Raw genomic sequence first — 25176 nt, forward strand, 5'->3', positions numbered from 1 at the left:
CATATTTTGGTTTGCAGGAAAATTCGAGAAGGTGTAGGAACATTTGGAACAATTAATGAAAACATTTTCCCAAAAATAGGACCAGGTTGACCAACAAACATAAGCGGTCATTTAATTCGAAGTCAAACAGACTTACACTGCATATATAAACCGTTCCAGACAAAAATCTAAAAGTTTTCCTTTAATTGATACGGTGGTTTGATTGCTGTGACCGCGATTGATAGTTATCCACAATATAATAAGTTATAAGTTTCCCATTGAACTATATTAGTCTTTTAATCAAATATTGGCTTGTCATTCTAAATCAATCGTTTCGATATTAGTAGAAAACGACAATAATGAAACGCCTCTCCGTTCAAATTGTTAGTGCATTATTAATCAACCGTGGTTGTTGACAAGCTTAGTTCAGGACAAACCAAGTGACATTAAATGTGATAGTTTCTCGATATTAATCAAAGAGCTGCGCTACGGTATACGAAGTTCCATAATTGATACTTGAATTGTAACTTTATAATTTGTTAAAAGAAAAAAAAAGGAGGAAAGGCGCAGATATATAGGACTACGTTCATGAGAGCCTTTATTGTAGTCTGTTTGTTGTGTCAGAACAAAATCATATTCCAACTGAGACGAAATTCGAAAACTTCATAATATGAATGGAAATATCTACCGTACCCAACCGCAATGAGATAAAAATGTCTAAATACGTAATATGTGTAACACAGCCATCAAACATTTCATTCGCTTCATCTTTCGTTTTTTTTTTTTGTTAGTGTTGAATGGCAGAGTGGGTGTGATCGTAAAATTTTTCTCCTCATGTTTAATATAAAAAGCGAATATCGTAACATTCCGTTGAGTAATGCATGTTGTATATATTACACAGAAAAGCTATGGAACGGGCAAAAAGCATACACAAGAAAAAAAAAAACTTTTTGCAAGAAAAATACTCTCACATTGTGAGACTCACATATCTATACGAGTTTACTATATCGACGCATATTTTTATAGTTTTAGTTGTATAAAAAATGCACTGTGTGTAGTTGATGCTTGGCCGATTTTATTAATCCCAATGCAAGAACTTTAAAATAAAACCAAAACCAAAATAAATATTTATTGATCAGAATGCATTTTTTATGTTTTCCATGGCAGGCAATTTTCATGTAATGTACACTGGAATATGTTTTCAGAAATATTGAAATTTGAAAGTATTATGGCAAGAATAAAGTACCAGAAGCTTTTCGAAAAAAAAAACATTATCGAGGGATGAGGTTACCGTTATATTAGAGGGGAAAAATGTTTTAAGAAGGAAAATATTAGACACTCTTTCATGTTAGAGTAGAATGTTTGGACCAGTCAACTTTTTTCAACACTTTCGTTGCATTACACATAGCGTAAAAGGAGTACTTTTTTTACAAAATTCAGAGGCTGCCTGGGGTCAAAGTTTGGCTACATCTTTGTGAATGCAGGAACATCAAATGACACCAGGTTGGATTCTTAGATTTTAAAATTTTTGCAAAGGGGCGAAAACTATCGCAATTCGGAAGTGGTCATCCTGTTTCCGTTAGAGCGATAGCAACGGCTACATCACTATGTCTTTCTCGCTATAGCCAATATACTCCTACATTTGAATGAATTCAGCTTGGGCAATCTATTTTTACCGTCTGGACCATTCAGTCTATGAAGACCTTGAACACAATTTGGTCTGAAAATCGACCACTTGGTTGACAGTGCGAAATTAAAGTCAAGTTTCTACTTTCTCGAAACTTTTTAGCTTGGACTATTTCTATAGTAAAAAATAGACAATATTTCGCCACCTAGACTATCTCCAGACCATCGTCTAAATAGTTATTTATACAACCGAGTGATAAACACTTTTTTAGGCACTAGATGTGTAGATTGTCAATACACATCGTGTGCCAAAAAAAAGCATTTATCATCGAGTTGTATACAACATTTTTCGCAATAAAGGTAACGGAAAGTCGAACTTTCCGTCACTTGTTGCGAAAACGTGGTTTTCTGAGTTCTATGTACCAATACAATTTTTCGTCAACCGATTTCTTTCCTGCTCAGCAAAATCGTCCCGTATTGCCTAGTCATCGTTCCAAAATCTTTTACTTCGATAGTTTGAGCGAACATTCTACTTTTGGACAACCGTCGCTAAAACATGACTAGTCGCTTATACGTAATTGACGGTAAGACTGACTAACACTAGAAAAAACAACCAATTATTCAACGATAGAGTGTGAAGAATCCCAGTCGATCTACTATATGTTTCTTCACATACACGTTGATTGGTTATTTGCCCCTATAGCTACCCTTTCGCTTCTACCGGCTCAAAACAGAAATGCTCAAGATCAAAGTGATGAATGAAAGTCAGGCGAAACTAGCCAAATACAAAAATTAGTGTGCAGGTCAAGAAAATTCACTGTTAGACCAGACATCTTATGCCTTTTTGTACACAATTAATGGACAAAAAGTAAAAATTGGACTTACTATAAACCTTAACTATAAAAAACTTAGGTGTCGTTCATAATTTACGTATCACAGAGAGGTGCGTATATAAGGTTTGTGTGACAGTTTTATTTTAATTCTCCAACGTTTTGCATGAACTGTTCCCACTGGGGGAATTTTTGAAATCAGGGAGATTCGAAGTTTAAATAAAGACGAACGCATCGCACTGCATAAGAACGGAAAGTGCGTTGTGCAACATCTAAATTTATTTTGCTCTTTTGACGTTCTAGATTGTTTAATATATATTGTAAATGTGGCTACGGGAAAGGTCTCGAAAACCCTGATTTTTGCGTTACGTATTATGAACGACCCCATAAATGAATTGCTGATTTCAATCACAATACAATTATCAGTTTTTCGCTCGTACACACAATATACCCTAAAATTCTTGCACGAAACGGAGCCGCACAATTTGTGGTATATTTATCGAATTAAAATTAAAAAGTCCAAAAATGAGAAATCTTGTTCAGTTGTGTGTACAATATGATGAGAGTAGTGTTAACGCTATGAACTCGGTGCAACGACGAAGAGAATGGCAAGTAGGTTTTCCCACATGTTTTCTCATACTTCGTTTCACAGTTGTTAGCTTTTTTTTTAAGTTTTCTTATACCCGTGTTTTTGTTCATACATACATGTGGACTATACACATACACCATGGTCTAGCTAAGAGATACCACAGTTTCTTGGGAAGAAAATTTTGTGCGAGGGTGGTATACACATCATATAATATGGTTTTTTCTACATTTGACATTCGTATAATATGCATAGCATGTGCATCGATATATATCTACTTTTATCATAGTTTTTAAGGGAAATGAAAGAAGAAGAAAAAAAAGAAGAAATAGAAGTTACACTAGCTTATACGTATATGTATATGCTCGAGAGTATTTGGAAGAAAGACTTTGGCGCCAGTCGCGCGCAGTTTCTAAATTGGGTCGCTCTTTTTCAGTATGCACACGATATCCGAGAAAATAACGGTTTTGGAACCATTGGAATGGTGGTGATTTACCTTTTTTCCTATTTTTTTATTTTTATAAAACATAAATGGCATTTTTTATAGCTTCTATGCACCAGCCATTTTTATGGGTTACGATAGATATCGTTTTATGGCTCGGTTGACTTGTTGTTGTTGTTTTTTTTTTGCTGCTGTTCCTGGGATGGAAGTTGATGTTGTTGTGTGAAATATTTATTCCGAAAAGTCGATTGCAATAAGCTACGGTAAACATAATAAAACATTTTTTGTGTTCAGCTTTGAGAATGTTTCACTGTAAATTTTGCAATGCAAAGCTTAATGCAGATTTTCATATCGAAAAACTGATTACTCATCACAACAGAAAAGCAATATTTCCAATAATAAATACAAAAAAATAAATTACTTCGATGGGTAACAAAAGGTCGAAGTGCTTTAAGGCTTTACAAATTTGTCGTATTTGTCGCCCGTTTTTTTTTATTGCATGGATTGAATTGTCGAATCAAACGGCAAGCGTATCTGTTTTTTAAATAACAACTAAATCTGTTGCTTCCTCTGTTTTTCGTATCGTCTTGATACCAAATCTTGTCATATTTAGTTCTAGTATAACTTAGATAGGCCTCTAGAATGAACTCATCGCTTGTTTTTGACATCGTTGTCGATAACTGATGACCACTCCACAATGATTGGTTAAACAAATGAAGTAAAAGATTTACTTTAAATAAAAGAGTTAACAGATTTAATGATTATAGTGCGAAACGTTTGGAGGGATTCTTTTGAAAAACAGCCTACCGAAATCGGACGCATTTTCTATTGGAATTTTTTATATGTGCCTAGAAAGGACTTCGACCCTAGTGGCCAAAACCACTTTCAAAAAAATTCTTCGAAGTTTGTGTGGCTGGTCAAAGGTGAGCAAAAACCGAAAAGTTGCAATTTTCTTACAAAAATTGCTCCAGTTACACGAGCCGTACAGGGTCGTGTGGGGTGTCATTAGAAAGGTAATCACATGTACTATTGAGCCGAATAGGGTCTTATTGGGTTTAGAATTCATCCACACTGAAATATGTGCAGATAAAGTTTTTAACCGAAGACGTACACTGTTCTTACTGAAATTTCTCGAGGTACACAAAATGTACATGGTCGTGTGGGGTATCATTTGAAAGGTAATTTTATGTGCTTTTGAGCCAAATAGAGACTAATGTGGTTTTGATGCATCTATGATGAAATATGGACACTTAAACATTTCAACTTCTTTTTCATCGCATATGTATCCAAACCACATTAGTCTCTATTTGGCTCAAAAGCACATAAAATTACCTTTCAAATGATACCCCACACGACCATGTACATTTTGTGTACCTCGAGAAATTTCAGTAAGAACAGTGTACGTCTTCGGTTAAAAACTTTATCTGCACATATTTCAGTGTGGATGAATTCTAAACCCAATAAGACCCTATTCGGCTCAATAGTACATGTGATTACCTTTCTAATGACACCCCACACGACCCTGTACGGCTCGTGTAACTGGAACAATTTTTGTAAGAAAATTGCAACTTTTCGGTTTTTGCTCACCTTTGACCAGCCACACAAACTTCGAAGAATTTTTTTGAAAGTGGTTTTGGCCACTAGGGTCGAAGTCCTTTCTAGGCACATATAAAAAATTCCAATAGAAAATGCGTCCGATTTCGGTAGGCTGTTTTTCAAAAGAATCCCTCTTGTCGTTACTTGAAGCCTAAGTCTGACTTTATCTAAAACCATTAAAAGATTAAAAAGGGATACAAATCCCTGTGTACACTTCCAAACAACTGATATCGTTGTAGGTGACGCATTCTGCACTTAACTAATAAAAAAGAAATGATACTTTTTTACCTGTTGCAGGTAACTTTGACTTTAGGTACCCTACGCTACAATAATTGCCACAATTGTAGCTCTACATACGAAAAAATACAGCTGTAGCAGATAACATAGATTACCTAGAGACAAACTCACCTGCAACAGGTAACATTTTCAACTCTGTTTTGTCAGTGCTGTACAAAATTGTAACAACAAAAATTTGACCCACAAATTTTAAAATGAATATTTTACCAAAAAAAACTTTGAGGAAAGTAAAGTGAAGAGAAAACGGGACAGTAACAACTCGTCTGGTCACTATGAATGCTACCTGTGAGCGTAGAATAGATGTTACGGTTCTAATGTAGTTAATGTTCGATTCTTATGTAGACAATGTACTGCTCCAACGTAGTTCAAAGTAAGTTAAAGCGGAATTGACTTAGGAACTCTTTCGAGCCGAAATAAGCAAAAGACACAATGCACGTAGTCTTCAAAGCCTTTTTTTAAACGAAGGTAAAATATTTTTTAGACATTGAATCCAGCTCATTCATTTCGGTGAACAGTTGTAACAAAATTGCTGACGTATAAAATAGGGGTGACTTACACGGAAACTTAAAAATTAAACGATGAAATTAACTTTATCATTACGAGGATACACAATGCACCATCTATGAACTCAGAACATTATTCAAAAACTTTTTCAAATCGAAAAGGACATTTGGCGCCAGTGCACCCACTCAATGGAATTTACAAAATGAAAAACAAGATATTAGATTAAAATGATTGATTTGTTTTCCTTGCAGAACATATGAAGTCAGGAAGTAGAGCGGTTTGCAATATTTTTTTTTGTCGTTTGGTTCTGTTATTTGTCCAACGGAATTTAATATAAATAAACAAAGAAAGGGAAAAATGAAGCACACCATTCACCGACATAAAAGTGTCTTGTAATTTCGAAAAAAGGAGAAAATATTTCCCATTCCATGAAATTGTTCATCATGTTACCCTTGTAGTGCAAAGAAAGGAAACAGAGAACAAAAAAAAATAATACGAGAAATAAACCCACCCAATTCCATTTTATTGCGCTCGCTGCAAAAAAAGGAAGTATAAAATAAAAATTCCATTTTTATGATAAAAATCGACAAAACAAACTTTTCGTCGATGCATTGAGGAAAAATTCATATCGAAGCAATGTGTGTATAACTCCATGTACGTGTAATCGCAGAGCTTCGAAAAAAAAAACTATTTTCGATGTATATATGTATATACACAGATGCACAGTGTTATATATGTCGCACGAAAATGTGTACAGTATCTATATGTACACTTATATGCGGAATGCACTTTCGTGTATATATATATATGTTTGCGGGAGATACGACGCTTTGGCAGAAAAAAATGATATAAAATAGGAAATCACGCGAAAAAATTCTACACGCATGCCTACTTTGAACGTATAGATGCATGTTAAAAACCGAAAAACGAAATTTTCATAAGTCTTTTCATATTTTTCCAATATATACACCGATTGATGCAAGCTTGATGAAATTCGTTGAAAGGTGCTCGCTGCTTGAAAGGGTATAACAGCTTTGCATTGTTATTTGATCAAAGAAAATTTTAGTTTACTAAAAAAAAGCTTCCCGGTAAACTCTCCGTACCGTTTTGTGCCGACGACAATTAGTTTCATTGAGTCCAGCAATGATAAGTGAATCAAGTCCTTCAGTCGACTCATATCGTGTTTATGAGGATTCTTCAGTCCACATAAAAACATGCTTTCAATTGGGACGTAAGCTTTTACAAAATTTTCTCCGAGCTTTAAGCTTCCACTTGAAATTAAAGTTCAAAATGAGCTTAAATCTGGCAATGTATAGAGCTAAGAAATATATTGTTTTCGCAGGACATTGACCGTATTGACCACTTGTTGAATATTCGTACCAATAGATGCAATAGAAGTTTGAATTTATTATATTCGATGTACGATGATTTTCGTGTAAAAAGGCGAATTGGTGAAAGAGAGTTGTAACTTGTAACATTCATGGATAGAATTATTGGTTGCAAATTTCTAATTTAGTTGAATGTTAAAGGAGAGTCTCCAATTTAAAAAAAAAAAACATCTTGTGAGTAGAGATACTGCAATGCCCCGATGCACAATGTCAAAATATTTGGTTTTCGCTTGGAAAATGTCTCCTTTGTATACATTTTCCGTTCGCATATTACCTATTTGTATGCTTATATACACACACAGAGTGAGTGTGTTTTTTCTCAGATAAAATATTGGATAAAAATAAACATAAAAGAAAACCGTTTTTGGGGATAAAATATTTTTCATAAAAATATTTTAAATAAATTTTCCGCTTTATATTCAGCAACAGCAAATATGCGAGCGAAAAAAAAAATTGGGATAAACGACTACAATACACAATGCCATTATGCCGTGAAATGAATATATGTGATTGTAGTGGTTGGCTGCAAATAGACGGAGAGAGAATGCATACATAGATAGAAGGGAAATATAAAAAAAGGAAACCGTCGAGTAAAAACAAACCTGAATATAGAGCGCAGTGGAAATAATTTGCTTGTTGGCTAAGAAAATGAAAGGAATTCTTCACAATGCCATATTCATTGGCATGGGCCATGGTTTTATGTTATAACGTTTGTGTAGCAAAACACCATCATCGGGCACGGCAATAAAAGGGTGAACTTGTTGCTTTGCTACAGTAGCCGAATTTATTTGCGTCTAATTCAATTCGATAGTGTAATGAGAAAGCACTTCATTTTTGTTTTTGCCTATGACCTAATTAGGATAGGTGAAGCTCATCTTTGTGAAAATATCTAATTGTCTGAATGTAAAATTTTACCTGCCCCGTTATTACAGCACATCAACTTTTATTCCTCAAATATTTATCTCAACAGATGCTTCAAATATTCCATTAAAGTCTTATGCGAATGGGAAGGCATTACTGTTTCTAGACGCATCAACTTCTGTTCATATTTATGGTTTCACTCAAACGCTGTTCCATTCATGCACATGATTCATACAGATATAATAGTTTGCTTGCTTGCTTACAACACAATTACGGTTTCATCAATAAAATTTAACAATAAATTTGCTGTACCATTATTGAATTGCTGGTGAACTGACACAGTCACTATTCAAAGGAGTTACAACGTTTCCGTTTTTTTTTATAGCAAAAATATATTCACCAGGAAATGTAGCATCCGTAGTTGTCCTATTTTCGGATAATGGATTAATAAGGAAGGAACTGAATTTTACTGTAGTAAAGGGAAAAAATTGAAAAGTACCGTTTTCGCGTGAATTTTGTTGATCCGAGGCGAAGCCGAGGTCAATAAATACGTAGGTTTAATGTGTTCTAGTCTCTTCTAGCTCTTCTATCATTACTCTTTCGTACAAAAGGAAAAAGTTTCCACATTCACGTCACAACGCTACATGTATGTACATTATACGTTCTACAATCATTGGCCTTGAAAGTAACCCTTGAAAGAAGGGTGTTTTTTGTGGAAAAATACATGAATCAACAATATGTGATCAGGAGTTGTTGTGAACGCCAATTTCTAAAATGATCGAAGAAAATCTAATTTTAAAGAAACATTTTAATTCAATATGATTGTTACGCTTTATTGGATCGATATCTTACGTAAGAGTGGATATTAATATTACAGTTATAAAAGTTTATCGAAATCTATTGCAAACTGTTAATTCAAAGGAAAAATTATCAGTGGTTTGAATACCTGTTCACCTGTTCCTAATGTTAGAATAGCAATCAGAATGTATATCAAGACTCTCTGAAAGTCATTATGATGTGACAATGATAGTTGACTATTGTAACGATTGTCGTTGGAAAACAGAAACCCTTAAAAATAAGAAGTTTGATGCAGGAAATATGAGCAAAATAAATTATTTAGATTTGAACGGAAAGCTTAGATTTAAAAAAGAAATCACATCAACAGTAACCGGAAACCAGAACCAGGCACAAATACAGATAGTGTCCGAAGTATAAAAAAGCATTCATAAACACATCGTAAAAATTCTCCTTTTTATCGGAATGTGCGCCGTAACATACATAAATACAGACTTGTACCATGTTGAAAAACTGTGTGCATAAGATTTGCGTCTTTGCTATTTGAAAATAGACCAACTAAGTTTGCCATCTACATCTGGCGGAGAATAGTCAAACTACTCAGATCTTATTCACCACAAAATAACAATTTATTTCAAGTGATTTGTACTTTCGGTTGTGTTCTTCAATAAATTAATACTGAACTAATAGAATGGGGGGGGGGACTTGGCAATCAATTTAAATATCGAAAATCAATTGGGTAAAAAAATTGTAAAAACTGTATTGTCCAGTGTGCAGCTTCAGAATGAAGAAAACTTTTCCTTGCACCTTGCATTATGAATTTTAAATAAATGTGCGTGCGATAGGAGCATCATAAAATATTTCGTGAAAACAAAAGTAATTTTCTAAAGAATTTTCTTTGCTCGAAAAAGAATGTTGATTGCTTGTTTAATTGAAAATTTAAAATTATTTTTTCGATTATTTATGTATTTTATGCAATTAATTATTAAACATAAATGTATAACGTATGTATTAGTCGTTAAATATTGTTGAACAATGGGGAGTTAATTCAACTTTTTTTATATCTATTTGTGCAGTTAAACAATTAATAGGTTGTAACTTGTTAAATAATTAATTCGGAATCTTTTATGATATCATTAATGTGGTATAAAGTTAATTTATAATTTAAGTTTAGCATTAGAGCAATAGATACGACTATTTTATAATGTACTTATATATAGTACCATACATTTATATAGGATCAGATCGAAAGAAATAAATTAGAATTGATTTGCAATAGTGAGGGATTGCATATTCAATGTAACAAAATTGCTGATCAAAATATGTTGCACACACATTAGGAGAGGTCGATTAAGCGGATCGCGAAAGAGACCTGTCCACAAAAAATTGGCGGTTCAGGGACACCGAAAAACTATTTTTCAGATTATGGTCTGGAACAACTTCAGGGGCGAAAAATCCAAAACTTTAAATTTTCGAGTAGCGATATATTGGTCCATTACCTTCACCAGAAAACGGTATTAAGCAATTTTCGTTCCGTATTTGTATATTTCTTCTCGTTAAACTCCACGCTATCATAATGAAACGAAAACAGATTGGAAAATGTGAAAACTGGACTTTTTTAAACCTGAAATTGTTCCAGACCCAAGTCTGAAAAGTGGTTTTTCGGGGTAAATGGATCAATAGCATTTTTTTGTGGACCGGTTTATTTCGTGTGTGAATCATAATCCACCACACAGATTATTCATGTTAAACGGCCATTTGCTGTCGACCATGATTACAAGAATAAACAATGAACTCTGGCTAGTGTTCTATTAAATAACGAAATGAATGATACAAATATTGAAGTGATAGATTTTGGAACAAACACTAACATAAATTTGACACGAATGAAGTAATAGATCTACTGATTTTGTTGTTGTACGCGTATATCGCTTCTTAAAACGTTGGTTAAGGATGGATGAAGGAGTTGTACGAGTTACAGCTGTGTAACTGACGCTTTGATTATATGAAATATGCATTTACATTGCTTAATCACGTACAATGCAGTGCCTATGTATATATCCTAGCCAGTCAAAAAAAGAATTTGGAAGCACGGACGTAATGTACCGTACTGAAGACTTATGACCAGTCTGAATAAACCAGAGAATGAAAATGACTTCAGGCTTTTAGTAGATACAGGTGGAGTTCCGGTCAATTTTAAGTTAAATTTTTTCTGGTTACGGCCACCTGTATTTACCAAACCAGAAATGGTATTCCGGTTCAGGTTTATTCACACTCATTTGGAAATCTTAAATTCGGGTACAAGCTAAGAACTTTCTACGCTCGTTGACCGTTAAATAGTTTTATTGCTTGCCCCATGCGAAAATTGATTCTTACATATCAATTTGGCCCCTGCGAAAATGGTCGATTACATGAGGGATATTTGCGTAACACTTTCGTCAGGAAATCTCTATTTTCGCGGGGTGCTCGAGACATTCATGTAAAATCAGTTTTCGTGGGGTGCAGCCATATGAAGGTGAATGCGTCATCTGAAATATTTTATGCTCTCTAACATGAAAACGGAATAATTATTGATGTTTTGTGTTTTTGGACAATTATTTTGCAGTGGCGAGAGTTCAGTGTGGCAAAAGAATTTCAATTCTTAAAAAGAAAAATCACAAAACTGAATGCGTCAGCCATATTTGTTCTAGCAATAATTTCAATGTTTGTTATGAACACACATGGCGAGCACTTTTAGTTGCGTATTTTTCACATCAATTCGAAAACACTTCACACATTGATTAATTTTAGATACAATTCATTTCACTTCACTGCAAAATTTTTCGTCTAAATAACAAAAACAACAAAATCATTGCTTAGAATGTATTATCATGTAACGGAATAACAATTCAATGACAATATGGCACCTGCTATGGTGTGATCACTTCGATCACTTTCGGTACGGAAAATATTGGTATTGGTACAGCAGTACCAATACCAATATTTTCGGGATATTTTTTTGAAGAAGTATGAGTCGATGTCGGCTGTGTACTGGTTTTATAGTGCCGAAATTTTTTTTATTTGTTTTGTTGATTTTGTCTACGGAGATAGTTGTATTTAAATCAGCTTTTGTTGCTATTTATAGAAATTGATATGTAAGAATCAATTTTCGCATGGGCAAGCAATAAAATAGAATACAGTGCACCCTGCTGCAATGATTCATTACATTGTGGAACAATTTTGAAACTCGCAACTCACGCGTGTATGTTTAAGCGCCTCGATTTGAAAACTGTTATTTTGACGCGGGTAGTTACATACCTCGCCTTCGGCTCGGATATGCAAACTCTACCCTTGTCTAAATAACAGTTTTCAAATCTTGGCGCTTAAACACACACTTGTGAGTTGCTCGTATCTCAAAATTGTTCCCCCATGTAATGAATCATTTTCGCAGGGTGCACTGTAACCTACTATTACATTTCAATCCATCATCATCATATGCTATTTCGAGGGATGAATGACTCCTGAGAATCATGTCACAACAGGTGAGAAAAATCTATGGGAAGTCAAAAATGAATCAAAATCACTGCCCACGGCTCCATACAAAATCAAAGAATCTTGGCACTCGTCGTTTTGAATTCTTTTGAACCTCGGGTTGTATACTCCTTCCTGCTGTAAATTACCTTGCAATTGACTACGATTGTTTATTGTGCTTTTTCCAAACTTCTGACGAAATCGACATTCTGTTTAGCTTTATGCCATCTAATTAATTGAACTTATTGAAGACAATGAACGATTACCGCAATACTTCACCAGATTAAGACAAAATCATTTGTCTTTTTACCCTCGTAAAACCAGTTCGAAGAAATAAGAAATTCATTCATCAAATAATTAATCAAACTACTTATCGCCACGACAGGATACATCAACGCTTCTGTCGGCACTGTCCCGGGGTCCCCAAAAATATTTGATTATTATTTTAAAAAGAAGGAAACGAGATTATGAAATTCAATTCCATTCAGGCATACCGTCGCAATGATATTGATTCAAGCTCCAGTTTTTTTGTTTATTTATCTTCTTTTTAGCAACACCAACATCGTAAATTACCCCGTGTTTACTTTGCGGTTTAATATTTTGTACGTTGTTGTTACGAACAAACGAAAAGCAAAAAAAAAAAACAAATCCACAATACTCGATCTCTCTGGTTCTTTTTTCTTCCTTCTCGTGTATTTGGTCAATCGAACGGAAGTCATTACATTTATAAAATGTAAACGAGTGTAATATGCGATGAGCAATGAAGATCAAGTAAAACCATTTTTTTTAAATTGATTTCGCGAAAACAGAGCAAATCGGATCGATAACGCCATAAAATTTCATTGACCACATAAATATAAATAATAATCGGATGCGATTTTGAAGAACATTACGCCAATAATAACACAATATCTACTGTGCGAGGTGATGTGCACAAGAAGGTGCTATTTGTAGGTTAAAATAATGGCATGCCATTGATAAATTTGTTCGATCTTGAGCGAATGCAGGGAAAATTGATTTTTAACCGCAAGCACGTTTTTTATTCGTTGAATGATCGTAACATGGATACATTGATTGGATATTGAACATGGAGCATCAACGGACCAAAACATTGTCCAGCTCAATGTTAAGTCCCAGTTTTCCCCAATTCCTAATTTCATGTTTTCCGCCTCTTATACATTTAAATTCAACGAACATTTCAGTTGAGGGGACACAGAATTGATGAACTTGTATCCACTATTTATATATCCAACTCATCTGCTAAATCAACTGCCTCTTTAAAACTCAACGAGAAAAAATCACCATCTTCAATACCCTGGTCGATTGTCTACACGAAAATGATTAATGAAAAACAATAGAATGACACTGACACTTTTCCTTCGTTCGTATCAATGACACGATGTACAAAATGATTGTTCTTAATGTTCCAATCGTTCACATACATATATCTATACCGATATACCCACAGCTGTATTTATATCGTTTCGCTCTACATTGGAACACCAAAAACGCACCCTCCAGTGTGTAGTAAATACGCATCAAAACCATCTCTATTAGACAAACGATGGAAACGCACATTTGTCCGCCCTTTTCTCATCAATGCGATTATGTAATACTTTGAGACGAGCAGTAATGCATTAAGCAATGGTAACGATAACCGAGTGTTCGAAGGAAGAATGGAAGAAGAAAAAAACTAACAGAGGAAAAGGCGCATTTGTATGTTAATGCTGGCTATGATTGATTAACAGAAACAACGTAATGATTCTTTTAGGAAACACTTGAGGCATATAACTCTCCAACTTTATTTTTACGACGAAGAGTCTCTAGATTCGTGCCAATCAAATATATTCCATACGAACAGACCAGGGCCAGCCTGGCTTCCTAAAGGCACAGTTGTGCCATTGGTCCAGCTTGACTGGAAAACATTGACTAAAACTTGAACGAATAGAAGAATAGATCACTACCAAAGGAAGTGCTTAAAGCTCTGCAGAGCCTTGATGTTAATAAGGGTGATGGTCCAGATGACGTTTCGCCGCTTCTGATAGAAAGTTGTGCTGCCTCGCTGTATTCGCCTCTCCATCGGATTTTCAACTTGTCTCTTAGTTCTCGTTCGTTTCCTTCTCTGTGGAAATCTTCTTATTTGACGCCGGTTCATAAGAACGGTTCTAGGAGAGACGTTTCCAACTACAGAGGTATTGCGATACTGACTACTCTGGGAAAGCTGTTTGAGTCGTTGGTGTGTAGACGGATGGTTGATGACCTGAGTGATAAAATTTCTGTGAAACAACACGGCTTTCTGAAGGGGCGCTCCACTACCACCAATCTTTTTTAGAGTTTGTGACCAGTGCACTTCATGCCATTGAGTCTAAGTCCCAGGTTGATGTAGCTTACACTGATATTCAGAAGGCATTCGACCAGGTTCGTCACAGCTACCTTCTTCGGAAACTTAGTGAGTTGGGCGTACAGCCGTGTTTGTTGGACTGGATTGAGTCCTATCTCCGTCGCCGGGTCCAATTTGTCAAAGTCATGGGCCACTCATCTAAGTCGTTTGAAGTCACGTCAGGCCTTCCTCAGGGTAGCCATCTTGGGCCTCTTCTGTTCATTTTGTATTTTAATGATGTTACGAATGTTCTCGTAAGAGCTGACTGTGGACTGTTTGCCGACGATACTAAGCTTTATCACGTCGTCAATGGTCTATCCGACGCTGTTGACCTTCAGAGTGACATTGATGCTTTTGCGAATTGGTGCCTTAGCAATCTTATGACTATTAATGTTTCCAAGTGTAAGGTTATGTCATTTTATCGGATTAAGAACCCAGTGGCTTTTGACTACTCAGTTGGTGATGTTGTTCTGACGAGGGTGTCCGAGATGACCGATCTTGGTGTGTTGCTGGATTCCCAGCTGACCTTTAAGCCTCACATTAGCGTGAAAGTTGCGAAGGCATATTCTATGCTGGGTTTCTTAAAGAGAATATGTTCTGATTTCAAGGATGTGAAATGTTTGACGAGTCTATATAATGCGCATGTCAGGTCTCATCTTGAATACGCTTCCGTGGTCTGGTCTCCTTCTGGTGTTGAGCTCAGCGACACCATTGAGTCTGTACAGAAGAGGTTTGTTTTGTATGCTCTAAGGCACTCGGTAAGGAGAAATCGGAACTATGAGCTTCCCCCGTATGACGAGCGTCGGAGGGTTTTGTGTCTTGAGCGGCTGTCCACTAGGAGGAGGAACGCGCGTGTGTTTTTCTTGTATGATGTGCTGAAGGCCAGAGTGAACTCGCCGAAGTTGACTACGATATTTGATTCGTATCGTCATATGCCTGACCACCCATACGGGTTGCGTCACTTTAATGTTTTTCGTCCTCCACGCCATAGAACGCTTTATGGCTATCATGAGCCGATTGCTGAGGCATGTAGAGAATTTGAAAGATTTATAGACGTTTTTAGAACCAGTGATTCTCGGGAGATTTTTCGTTCCAGGGTGAAGTCCTCCTCACGATGAAGGATCGTTACTGGCTATTCTCGTCGTTGCAGCAACTCATGACACACAATTCATTCGTACTACAAGCATAAGGTGGATTGCAATTTTGACGGGTCGACTGGGTTGCTTCCACTTCCGGTTTGCTTCTTCGTGCTACATCACAGTTAATCGATGTTGGCACCGTAATGATTTTATCAGTCTGATTACTTGGTTTTGTAAATTCTGTAATCTTTTGATAAATAAAATGTTTCAAATCAAAATCAAATCAGACCAACAAAGTGGTAAATAGATAGTGGGTTCAGTCATATCAATTTGATTTGTGGCAAGGTCAGCTTAACAAGCTGTTAACTATTTAACATCATCAGTATGTTATTAGGTAACTCGAACCGGCAGATATATTAGATAGTCTACATTCTCCAAACTTTGAAAATTACTTTTACGGGAGATTTGCATCCGGACCCCATTCGATTGACTCTGTCGATACCGTTATTTATGCAGGAATTATATTAATATCCTCTTCCGTTTCTTTATTTTTTTTTACGTTATTGACTTAATTACACATAAAGTCATAAATCTTCGAGTTTTGTTACCCAACCATACAGACAAACTACTTAATGTACAAACAAGTTGCAAAATCAGTACGAAATCTGGAGAAACATACGAATCAGACCAAGTATAACGTAGATATAATGCGAAAGACCCCGTGCATAAAATGCGTTTAAATTTCAATGTTTTCAAGAACAAAACGAGAGATCAGAGACAATTTGCGTTGAATTATTATGTCTCCTGCGTTTATGTTAACATAGTAATATGCGAGACATTGAGATTTTTATCTTTCCTTTTCAACTTAAAAATAATGTTCGGTTGTGGTTGTTGTTGTTGGGAAAAGAGAAAATTGTATTTTCTGTACATAGAAATTTGATTACCATTTTTAGGTAGTTCAGTACGGCGAAGAATAAAATTATTTCAGGAAATTTAAGCGAATCGTTAAGGGATGATGAGACGATAAAATTTTATGGTAATTTTTCACTAAAGGAAAATTCGGAAAAATGCATATCAAAACAGCATTTAGCTAGCGATTCTGCTTTTTTGTGGGCACAAGTGATCACCATTAAAAACAAGATGAAAAAACCACAAGTCCACAGCACTTGAGACCAATTCTTTCTCAAACCTCATCTCCTCTGATTGTTAAACTTTTATCTCACCTCAATCAATTTACCATTTTACGACTGACCACAAGCCAATGCAACAACAAAAAATTTGATGAGAGCGAAATTGCAAAATCAGTAAAACAAATGCGATTTCACGTTCAATCAATAATTTATATTTCCTTCTAACCACTGAAATAAAGAGCGTATAACTGAGGTTAGCTCATGCCTATCATACGACCACTATCATTGATATATGGGCGAGCACAGCACATCTTCTATACATTTATTGTTGCTCATTATTTGGCTGTATGGATATCATGATCTTTACAATGAGAAAACACTTTAAAGACTAATATTACAATCAAATGTAATCCGGCGACATCCTACAATTAGAGACCAGATGTAAGTAATTAAGAGTTTGAATAAAATAACTTCCATTTGGATTTGGTTAAAACGATGGAAATGGTGTGAAATTTCTTGATCAAGGGCTACGTACCTGGATGGATACATCACAGACAAAAAAGATTTTAAAATGTTACCTGTAGCAGGTAACTTGTATCCTTCGGGTCGGGCTGTAACACCCCACTTATCAAATAAACAACTTGGAACCTCGGAAGTAATATACTATTACACGCAAAGTAAAGTTCCCTTGAGACAAATTACCTGAAATGTCATAGCAGTAAAGTTGATACTAGCTTTAGTTTCCAAATAACAGTTTCTGTAGAAATGTGAGAATAACGCCATACAGTCGTGTCAAATATACGACATTATAGTATAATGAAACAACGACAACTGAATTCGTGACGCCAGTACCTCACCCATAAAAAAGGAAAAGAACCAAAAATTAAGTGTAAATGAAACTTCTCTTCGATACGGGTTCAACGAGCTATCATTAAAATAGAGGCAGAGGAAACCAACTATACTTTCAAGTTCACTGGTATCCTTACATTTTCATACATTTGACCAAAACAACTTATTAGTGTTGACAGAGGACTCGCATCGAATTATTGAGTAGCCAGTTCGTAGGTTCGAATTTCAAATGAAAAACTATATGATTATGTCAATCAGACTTGTCCACAATAACAACATCTGATTGAATCGGTTCATTCAACGCACTGCTCCTAGCATGAACACTACTTTGACAAACGTCGAATTTGGAGGCTTTTGTGATGAGAGCTACCGCTTAAGATTGATTGTATTGTGTGTTTGAACTCATACAACTAAAACAAGTCACCTATCTTCACGAAAGAAACGCAGTGCCTACTGTGACTTCATCAGCCTCCAAATATTTCTTATGTTCATGCTAGGAGCAGTGCGTTGGTTCATTGGTTGCGGCTGTTCGCTGTTATATTATCTACGAGCGACGCGACATCTCTCATTCTTCCGTTGTACTAACTGTTCTATGTCTTGTGCATCGTTCAGTGTCATTCAATTAGGCGAAAAGCCCGTTGACGGTGTATTGTCGTTCTTTTAACACATTCCAGGTTCACTATGAAGTTTCTAGGTCGATTATTCCCTTCATTAGTGTCCTCCCAACTCTCATGTCCGATTTCATATCCCATATCATATTAGTTAATGTGTTCGTCGTAATGAATGCGGAATGTTTCGTGAATCATATTTTCGTAGTAAAGGTCGACAGGTTGTTGTAATCTTGAATTAAACTAATCTTCAAAAAAATTCTGAAGAAATCTTATCATATAACCAACAATACTTCAAAGATTATACTTAAACCGAAAAACATTGAGATTTCCTCAGTCTTTTACTAATCATCGCTTCGTAAACTTGTGAAACTTGTGAATTGAGACATGAAACTGTTAATATTAATTTCGTTGTTGGCGACTATCGTTGTTGCACAGGAACCTCCGCTGTCATGCTTTTACTTCAACGTCGGGACGGGTTACCTATGTCGATTAGCAATCGACAATCCCAGCGGCTTTGATAACTTTACTGAAATTGATGGCGTCCATTTGGAAGGGTTCACAAATGAAGCTGTAACTGCGATTCAAGTGGGCAGAGGTATTAGTACAAATATACCACGGATCATTTGTGACACATTTCCTAATATCGATCAGTTCGACTTTTACGGCGCTGGGCTGACCTACATTGATGATACTTCATTCGGTGGATGTACACAAATCGGTTGGCTTTATCTGTCTAACAACAGGCTCAGTTCGATCTCTGAACATGCTTTTACCAACCTTCGTGCCGCTACTTTAATTAATTTAGGAGATAATTTACTAGCGACATTACCAGAAAATCTGTTTGCCAATCAACAAAATTTAGAGTATTTGACTATGAATAACAATTTGATTAATGACTTCGCGCCCGGTATATTTCGGCCTCTGGAAAATCTTCGATATTTGTTCATCGAAAATCTTAACATCACTACCATCAACAGCCAGTTATTCGCACAGAATTTTCGTTTAATTTATTTGTACTTGGGAGGCAACAGGATCACTCTATCACCAAACATATTTTCCGGATTGGACGAGTTACGTTTTATGAGTTTGACTAACAATGGAATCGGTGAGATTCCGCACGGAACATTTGCAGGTTTACCGAATCTCACAGCATTGGATTTAAACTGGAATAATTTCACTACACTCCGAGCTGATTCGTTCCCAGGCCTTAGCCAATTATACAGCATCGACTTGAGCGGAAATCCGATAGAGACAATCGAAGAGAACGCATTTAGAGGACTCGAGGGACTACTTTCACTAATAATTGAACGGGCTCGTCTACGTGACTTGAATTCGGTTTCTTTTAATAACTTTCCGAATTTGACTTACTTGGCCTTAAATATCAATTCGATTGAGGAAATTCCTTCTGGATTCTTCGAATCAATGCCAAGGCTAAATTATATCGGACTATGGGCAAACCGGATAAAAACGGTGCGCCGAAGTAGCTTTGGAACACTGACCGAATTAACAACGTTAGATTTGGACAGAAACCTTGTGAATGCAATCGACAGAGAAGTCATCGATGATGCTGTGAATCTTAATACGCTTTATTTCGATGCCAATCTGTGTGCAAGCAACTATTTCGGAAACTTCGCGAACAACAGAGATAGATATCTGCCAATGCTTGAAAGATGTTTCCGTAACATGAGATACATCACAGGTAATGAAATAGTACTACTGAGAAGTCGAAAACGAAATAACTTTGTCGTTTCCATGCAGAAACAACAACTGAAAACGATGGCATCTATTCCTTTTTCGAAGCACCACAGCCTGGAATCGTTCTACGCGTTCGATCCGACAGCGAGATACAAATCGCACTGACACCATTCAACTTCATGTGGACTCCAGCGATAGAGATTTATATTGGTTCGACCAATAATACACTGTCAGTAATTCGTGTAAATGACGAAACGAACGTGGTCACCGTTCCGACACCAAATATCATCCAACGAAATCAATGGAACGATTTTCGAGTTACTTGGGCCAATCAGAATGTTCTGGTGTTCACCGGTAACAATACGTTCCCATTCATGAGCTACACAATGCAGCATTTCTTTCCCGTGAACTCGTACGGTTTAAGGGCTGCGTAAGTATCCGATTTCTGGTTGTGGACCAGACCGATAACGATTTACAATTCGGAATTATTTTACAGAGAATCGAGAGCTACTTGGAGTGTTCAGCCGATCTTTTTTGACGATTAAATTAATTGACAAATTTAAAATGAGACAGCTGAATCGAATAAATCAATGCAGCCCCCCGAATCTTTTAACAAATTTAAGGTTAAAGTTAAATCATTAAAAAAAAACCTGTAAAAGGCAATAGGTTCTTGTGTGTTCACTTCCAAAATAACGCTAATGGTGACGTATTCTGCGCCTGAACGTAAAATTTTTACCAGAGTGAATTGTACCCGAAGAAAAAAAGTTGCGTGACGAGTGTTCGGTTGAGGACAAATGATTTTCCTTAGTCCCTACAATTGTTGTTTGCAGTATTGGACTGCGTCACGCTCGCTGACTAACGTCTGGATTCATTCTGTTATACAGCAAAGTGTGTTTAATCTCATAAGTTAATTCGAATTTGAAACACCTAATTCTCGTCTTCGGTTATCTTCACTTCGCCGTGAACGATAAAGAATAAAAGATGACGTGAAATTACTGGTTTTAGGCGCTGATTTGACCGACCGGTCGACTATATTTTAGACGATTTTAAGTTAAATGTTATCACAGGTGGTGGTGACGAAAATGAGGGAATTTGGAATGGTAACAAATGAAATTAATACAATAAAACCCTTGGGCAGTAATATCAATTTACATGAATATGGATGACTCGGCTTCGCCTCGGATCAACAAAATTCACACGAAAACTCCAGTTTTTATTATTTTTTTAAATGGGTTAGTACTTGAATCATGAAAAATATGGTTTTCGACGCATGCATCAAGTCAAATATTATAAGAACCTAGATAGGATTTGTGCAAATGACTATTATCGCACACGGTGTGAGTGTGAATTGGCAATACGTTCAGCTTAGAATAAATTTTTATTTGGGGTGCTAACGGTTTTGCAAGCAAAATTATACCACTAGAAAAATAGATGTTTGCCTGCTGAGATAAAATACTTAATTGATATAAGAGACTCGTACTAATACTCGCGCAAGCGCTCGTGTACGGCCTTATACAGCCTTATAGCAGTAAAGTACTATTAATGTAGTGGCAACTACTGCAACAAAATATCTGTCATAATTACTGCATCCATGCACCGTAGTTTACACTCGACATGTACTCGCGCAAGCTCTCCTACACGTACATGTCTCGAAAAAACAACGGATTACAGTAATGTACTAATTTTTACTTATCTTCTTTTCTCCATTTGCATATGATAGAAGCCATGGCTTCCATTAAAAATACAATTTGCAAAGGAAATCCACTTAAGATAAATGTTCGCAATGAAAAAGGTCAAAAATTTTATCACATTCTATTTATATGCCAAACTATTACATAATATTGTAGCTGGTGAACACACAGCAAACACTTTTAGTTAATTGCTGGTCCGCGACGGAATACTGAAGTAGATTTCAAACTGTGCAGTACAAAGTCGGAATAAATAGAAAAACTGTGAACATGAACGGGAGGGCTTTAATGCTTCAATTTCTATACTTATTCTCGGTACTAAACCACTTCGAATCAGCAGCTGTGAATTCGGAAAAAAGTATCGTAATCATTGGCTCAGGACCATCCGGAATAGCTGCTGCAACCAGACTGCTTTCGAATGGATTCAAAAATGTCACAATCTTAGAAGCTGAAAATCGTTTCGGTGGCCGCATAAATACTATTCAATATGGTGCAAATGTTCTTGATATGGGGGCTCAATGGTGTCATGGTGAAGTTGGTAATGTTGTGTACGAGATGGCCAAAGGCAAAGATTTGCTATCGACTCATGTAGTAGATGTATCAGTCGGCAATTTATTTAGATCAAATGGTGAGGCAATTCCAAAGGAAATAGCAAGTAAATTGAATGCAGTGGGACATGGAATAGATTCTGGTTTCAGTGAAGAACAAATTGTGTACAATGGATCGATGGGAAATTTTTTCGCCGATAAATACTGGGCAGCACTTCAAGGTGATGATTTTAAAGATGTTGACGACGAACTGAAACATCAGGCATTTGAATACTATCACGGATCACAACGCACGAACGATGGTTGCGATAATTGGTATGAATTGTCCTGTCGAAGCTCTAATGACTGGGAGGATTCTCCTGGTGACTATTTATTAAATTGGAAAGACAAAGGATTTGTTACTGTATTCGATTTGCTGCAAAACAAAATTCCGAGCGGAAACGATAGTCAAAATACAGTCGATGTCTTGCCATACATTCAGCTTAATAAAGAAGTTCAGAAAATTAATTACAAAGAAGCTTTAACAGCGAACGCCCCAATACATATTGAAACCAGTGATGGTTCTATTTACAATGCTGATCATGTAATATGTACAGTGTCACTGGGAGTGCTGCAACATCGTCATTTAAGTTTGTTCGAACCATTGTTGCCATCTCGGAAAATTAACAGTATTGACGGAAGAGCATTAGGTACCGTTGACAAACTATTCGCTGAATATGATGCACCATTCTGGCACGATCAATGGGAAGGTTTTGGAATGTTATGGCTACCCGAGCAATTGAAAGTAGTCCGTGAGGATGCAATTAACGGAGATTGGCTAGGTGGCATTATTGGTTTTTATCGTGTCAGCTACCAACCAAACATTTTATGTGGATGGATAACTGGACCAGAAGCACGGAATATGGAACGAAAAAGCGATGAAGACGTTAAACGTGGCGTTGATAAAGTGATGAAAATGTTCTTATCGAAGAAATTCACTGTGCCAGACACAAAGTCCGTAAAACGGTCCCAATGGTTTTCGAATCCACATTTTCGCGGCTCATATTCGTACTATACGTTAAAGAGTGATGCAGTTGGTGCAACAACTTCGCAATTGGCGGAACCAATAGAAAGCGAAAATGGAATTCCCGTTGTACAGTTTGCTGGCGAAGCAACTTCGAAGCATTATTTTTCAAGTGTTCACGGGGCGATCGAAACTGGTTGGCGTGAGGCAGAACGTTTAATTGATACATACAAAGGTAAAATTTGAAGACTAATTCAAAGCCTTATTATATTCGATCAAAGAAAAAAAGGCATGACATATGCTGGACGCTCACGATTCAAAGGTTGTAACAAATTGGTCGATTATGATTTCTATTCAAATAATTTCAATTAAATACCATTTCAATAGAACCCAAATTTTGGTTTTACTTTACAAAATCAACAGATTCTAGAAGCGTATACCAGCAACAATAACACAAAATTTCACTATCTCTGCTTTATGTCAGAACCAGGCTAATATGGTTATTTCGAAGAGCCACAGCAATATTCGGTTTTGTTGGATTTAAAACTCGAATTAATGACAAAATGACTATAACAAAGTCAGAATTAAACGACAACGCCCTCATTTTCTTCTAGATTTTATTTCTTTAAAATTGCATGAAAATCGGTGTTACTTACTGCCCCCTCGGAAATGAGTCATTACTCCATTCGTTGATATGATCGCTAATTATCATTTACTGCCCCATGTGAAAGTTGAGCATTACGTAGCAATTTGCCCTCTGCGAAAATGATCGAACAGAATGAGTGAACAGAATTCACTTTTATCCAGTCACATAATTCATTAATTCGAGTGATATCGCCAAATTTTCAGGTGATTTTGAAACAAGCGGTCTCCGATTTTAATGAGTGATAGCTCGTTGGAATCGTCTTTCAATTCTAAGAAACACGTGTCTTTCACTTTTTCTTAAAAAAATTTGTTTTCTGTGAAAAGCGCTCAAAAGTGAAGACATGACAGAGAGTACCGAAAAAATTATTTTAAATTGTTGTAATGGTGTACGATTGTCGGCCTTAGAAAGACCTACAGGTAGAGTATACGCACCGCTTGGTGCTAGTTGATCCACGAGAGTTATGACTAGAAATATAGTGAATTTTCGGAGAGTCCGCCTTCTCTGCAGCTTCGTTGTTCCGCGGAACTGAGTATGGGGTGTTGTAGCTGACCTAACCCACTATCGTTCCTCTTATAAATGAACCCAGTACTTTAGTGCTGCAAGCTTACAGAAGTCTTAGAAAAAAAGTTGGCAGTCTAAGTAAAAGAAAAAGTCGGTTCAGAAAGCGACCCTGTTATTCTGTTACTCTGTTAACGGGTGAGATATTTTGACCACTGTTTCGAACTGTGAGAAAATTAAATAGGTCTTTCGACGTTTTGCATTAATATGCAGTTCAAAAATACCATTTCTCATCAGGCCATGGCGACAGTGTACACGACACAGTGCTTTTTCGAACACAATACCGATATACACACGAATAAGTCTAGCGAATCATAATTGAAATAAAATTTCAAACTATGTTAACATTTACAAGGAATATTCCAGCTGACCATTTGAAGTATCTATATCAAAAGTTGAATTTTTTTAAGTCTACTAATATTATCAAAGTTTGACTGGGTTACAAGTCAAATTTGTAAATAATTTAATCCTCAGAAAAAAATCTGTACGATCTGGTAATACCTTCCACAAATGCATCGTACATCATAAATTCTTACTGCACCTTATTATTATATAGAACAGTAACTTAAAATTAC

The 25176-nt window shown here is 36.2% G+C and overlaps 3 protein-coding genes across 3 annotated transcripts in view; 2 read left to right on the plus strand and 1 right to left on the minus strand.

The window, feature by feature from the left end:
- Positions 1-25176, minus strand: part of LOC119074573 (zinc finger protein rotund-like) — an 86884-nt gene that overhangs the window by 36873 nt on the left and 24835 nt on the right. The gene's annotated exons all lie outside the window — the stretch shown is intronic.
- Positions 18785-20815, plus strand: LOC119074707 (leucine-rich repeat-containing protein 70-like). The gene is made up of 3 exons (XM_037180994.1): positions 18785-20162; positions 20222-20588; positions 20655-20815. The coding sequence occupies exons 1-3, from the start codon at positions 18848-18850 to the stop codon at positions 20701-20703; spliced, it is 1731 nt and encodes a 576-aa protein (XP_037036889.1). The 5' UTR covers positions 18785-18847; the 3' UTR covers positions 20704-20815.
- LOC119074607 (spermine oxidase-like) lies at positions 21913-23792 on the plus strand. The gene has a single exon (XM_037180864.1). It carries the CDS (start codon positions 22117-22119, stop codon positions 23641-23643), a length of 1527 nt encoding a protein of 508 aa, XP_037036759.1. The 5' UTR covers positions 21913-22116; the 3' UTR covers positions 23644-23792.

Source organism: Bradysia coprophila, unplaced genomic scaffold (assembly GCF_014529535.1).
Source record: "Bradysia coprophila strain Holo2 unplaced genomic scaffold, BU_Bcop_v1 contig_151, whole genome shotgun sequence".
Taxonomy (NCBI): domain Eukaryota; kingdom Metazoa; phylum Arthropoda; class Insecta; order Diptera; family Sciaridae; genus Bradysia; species Bradysia coprophila.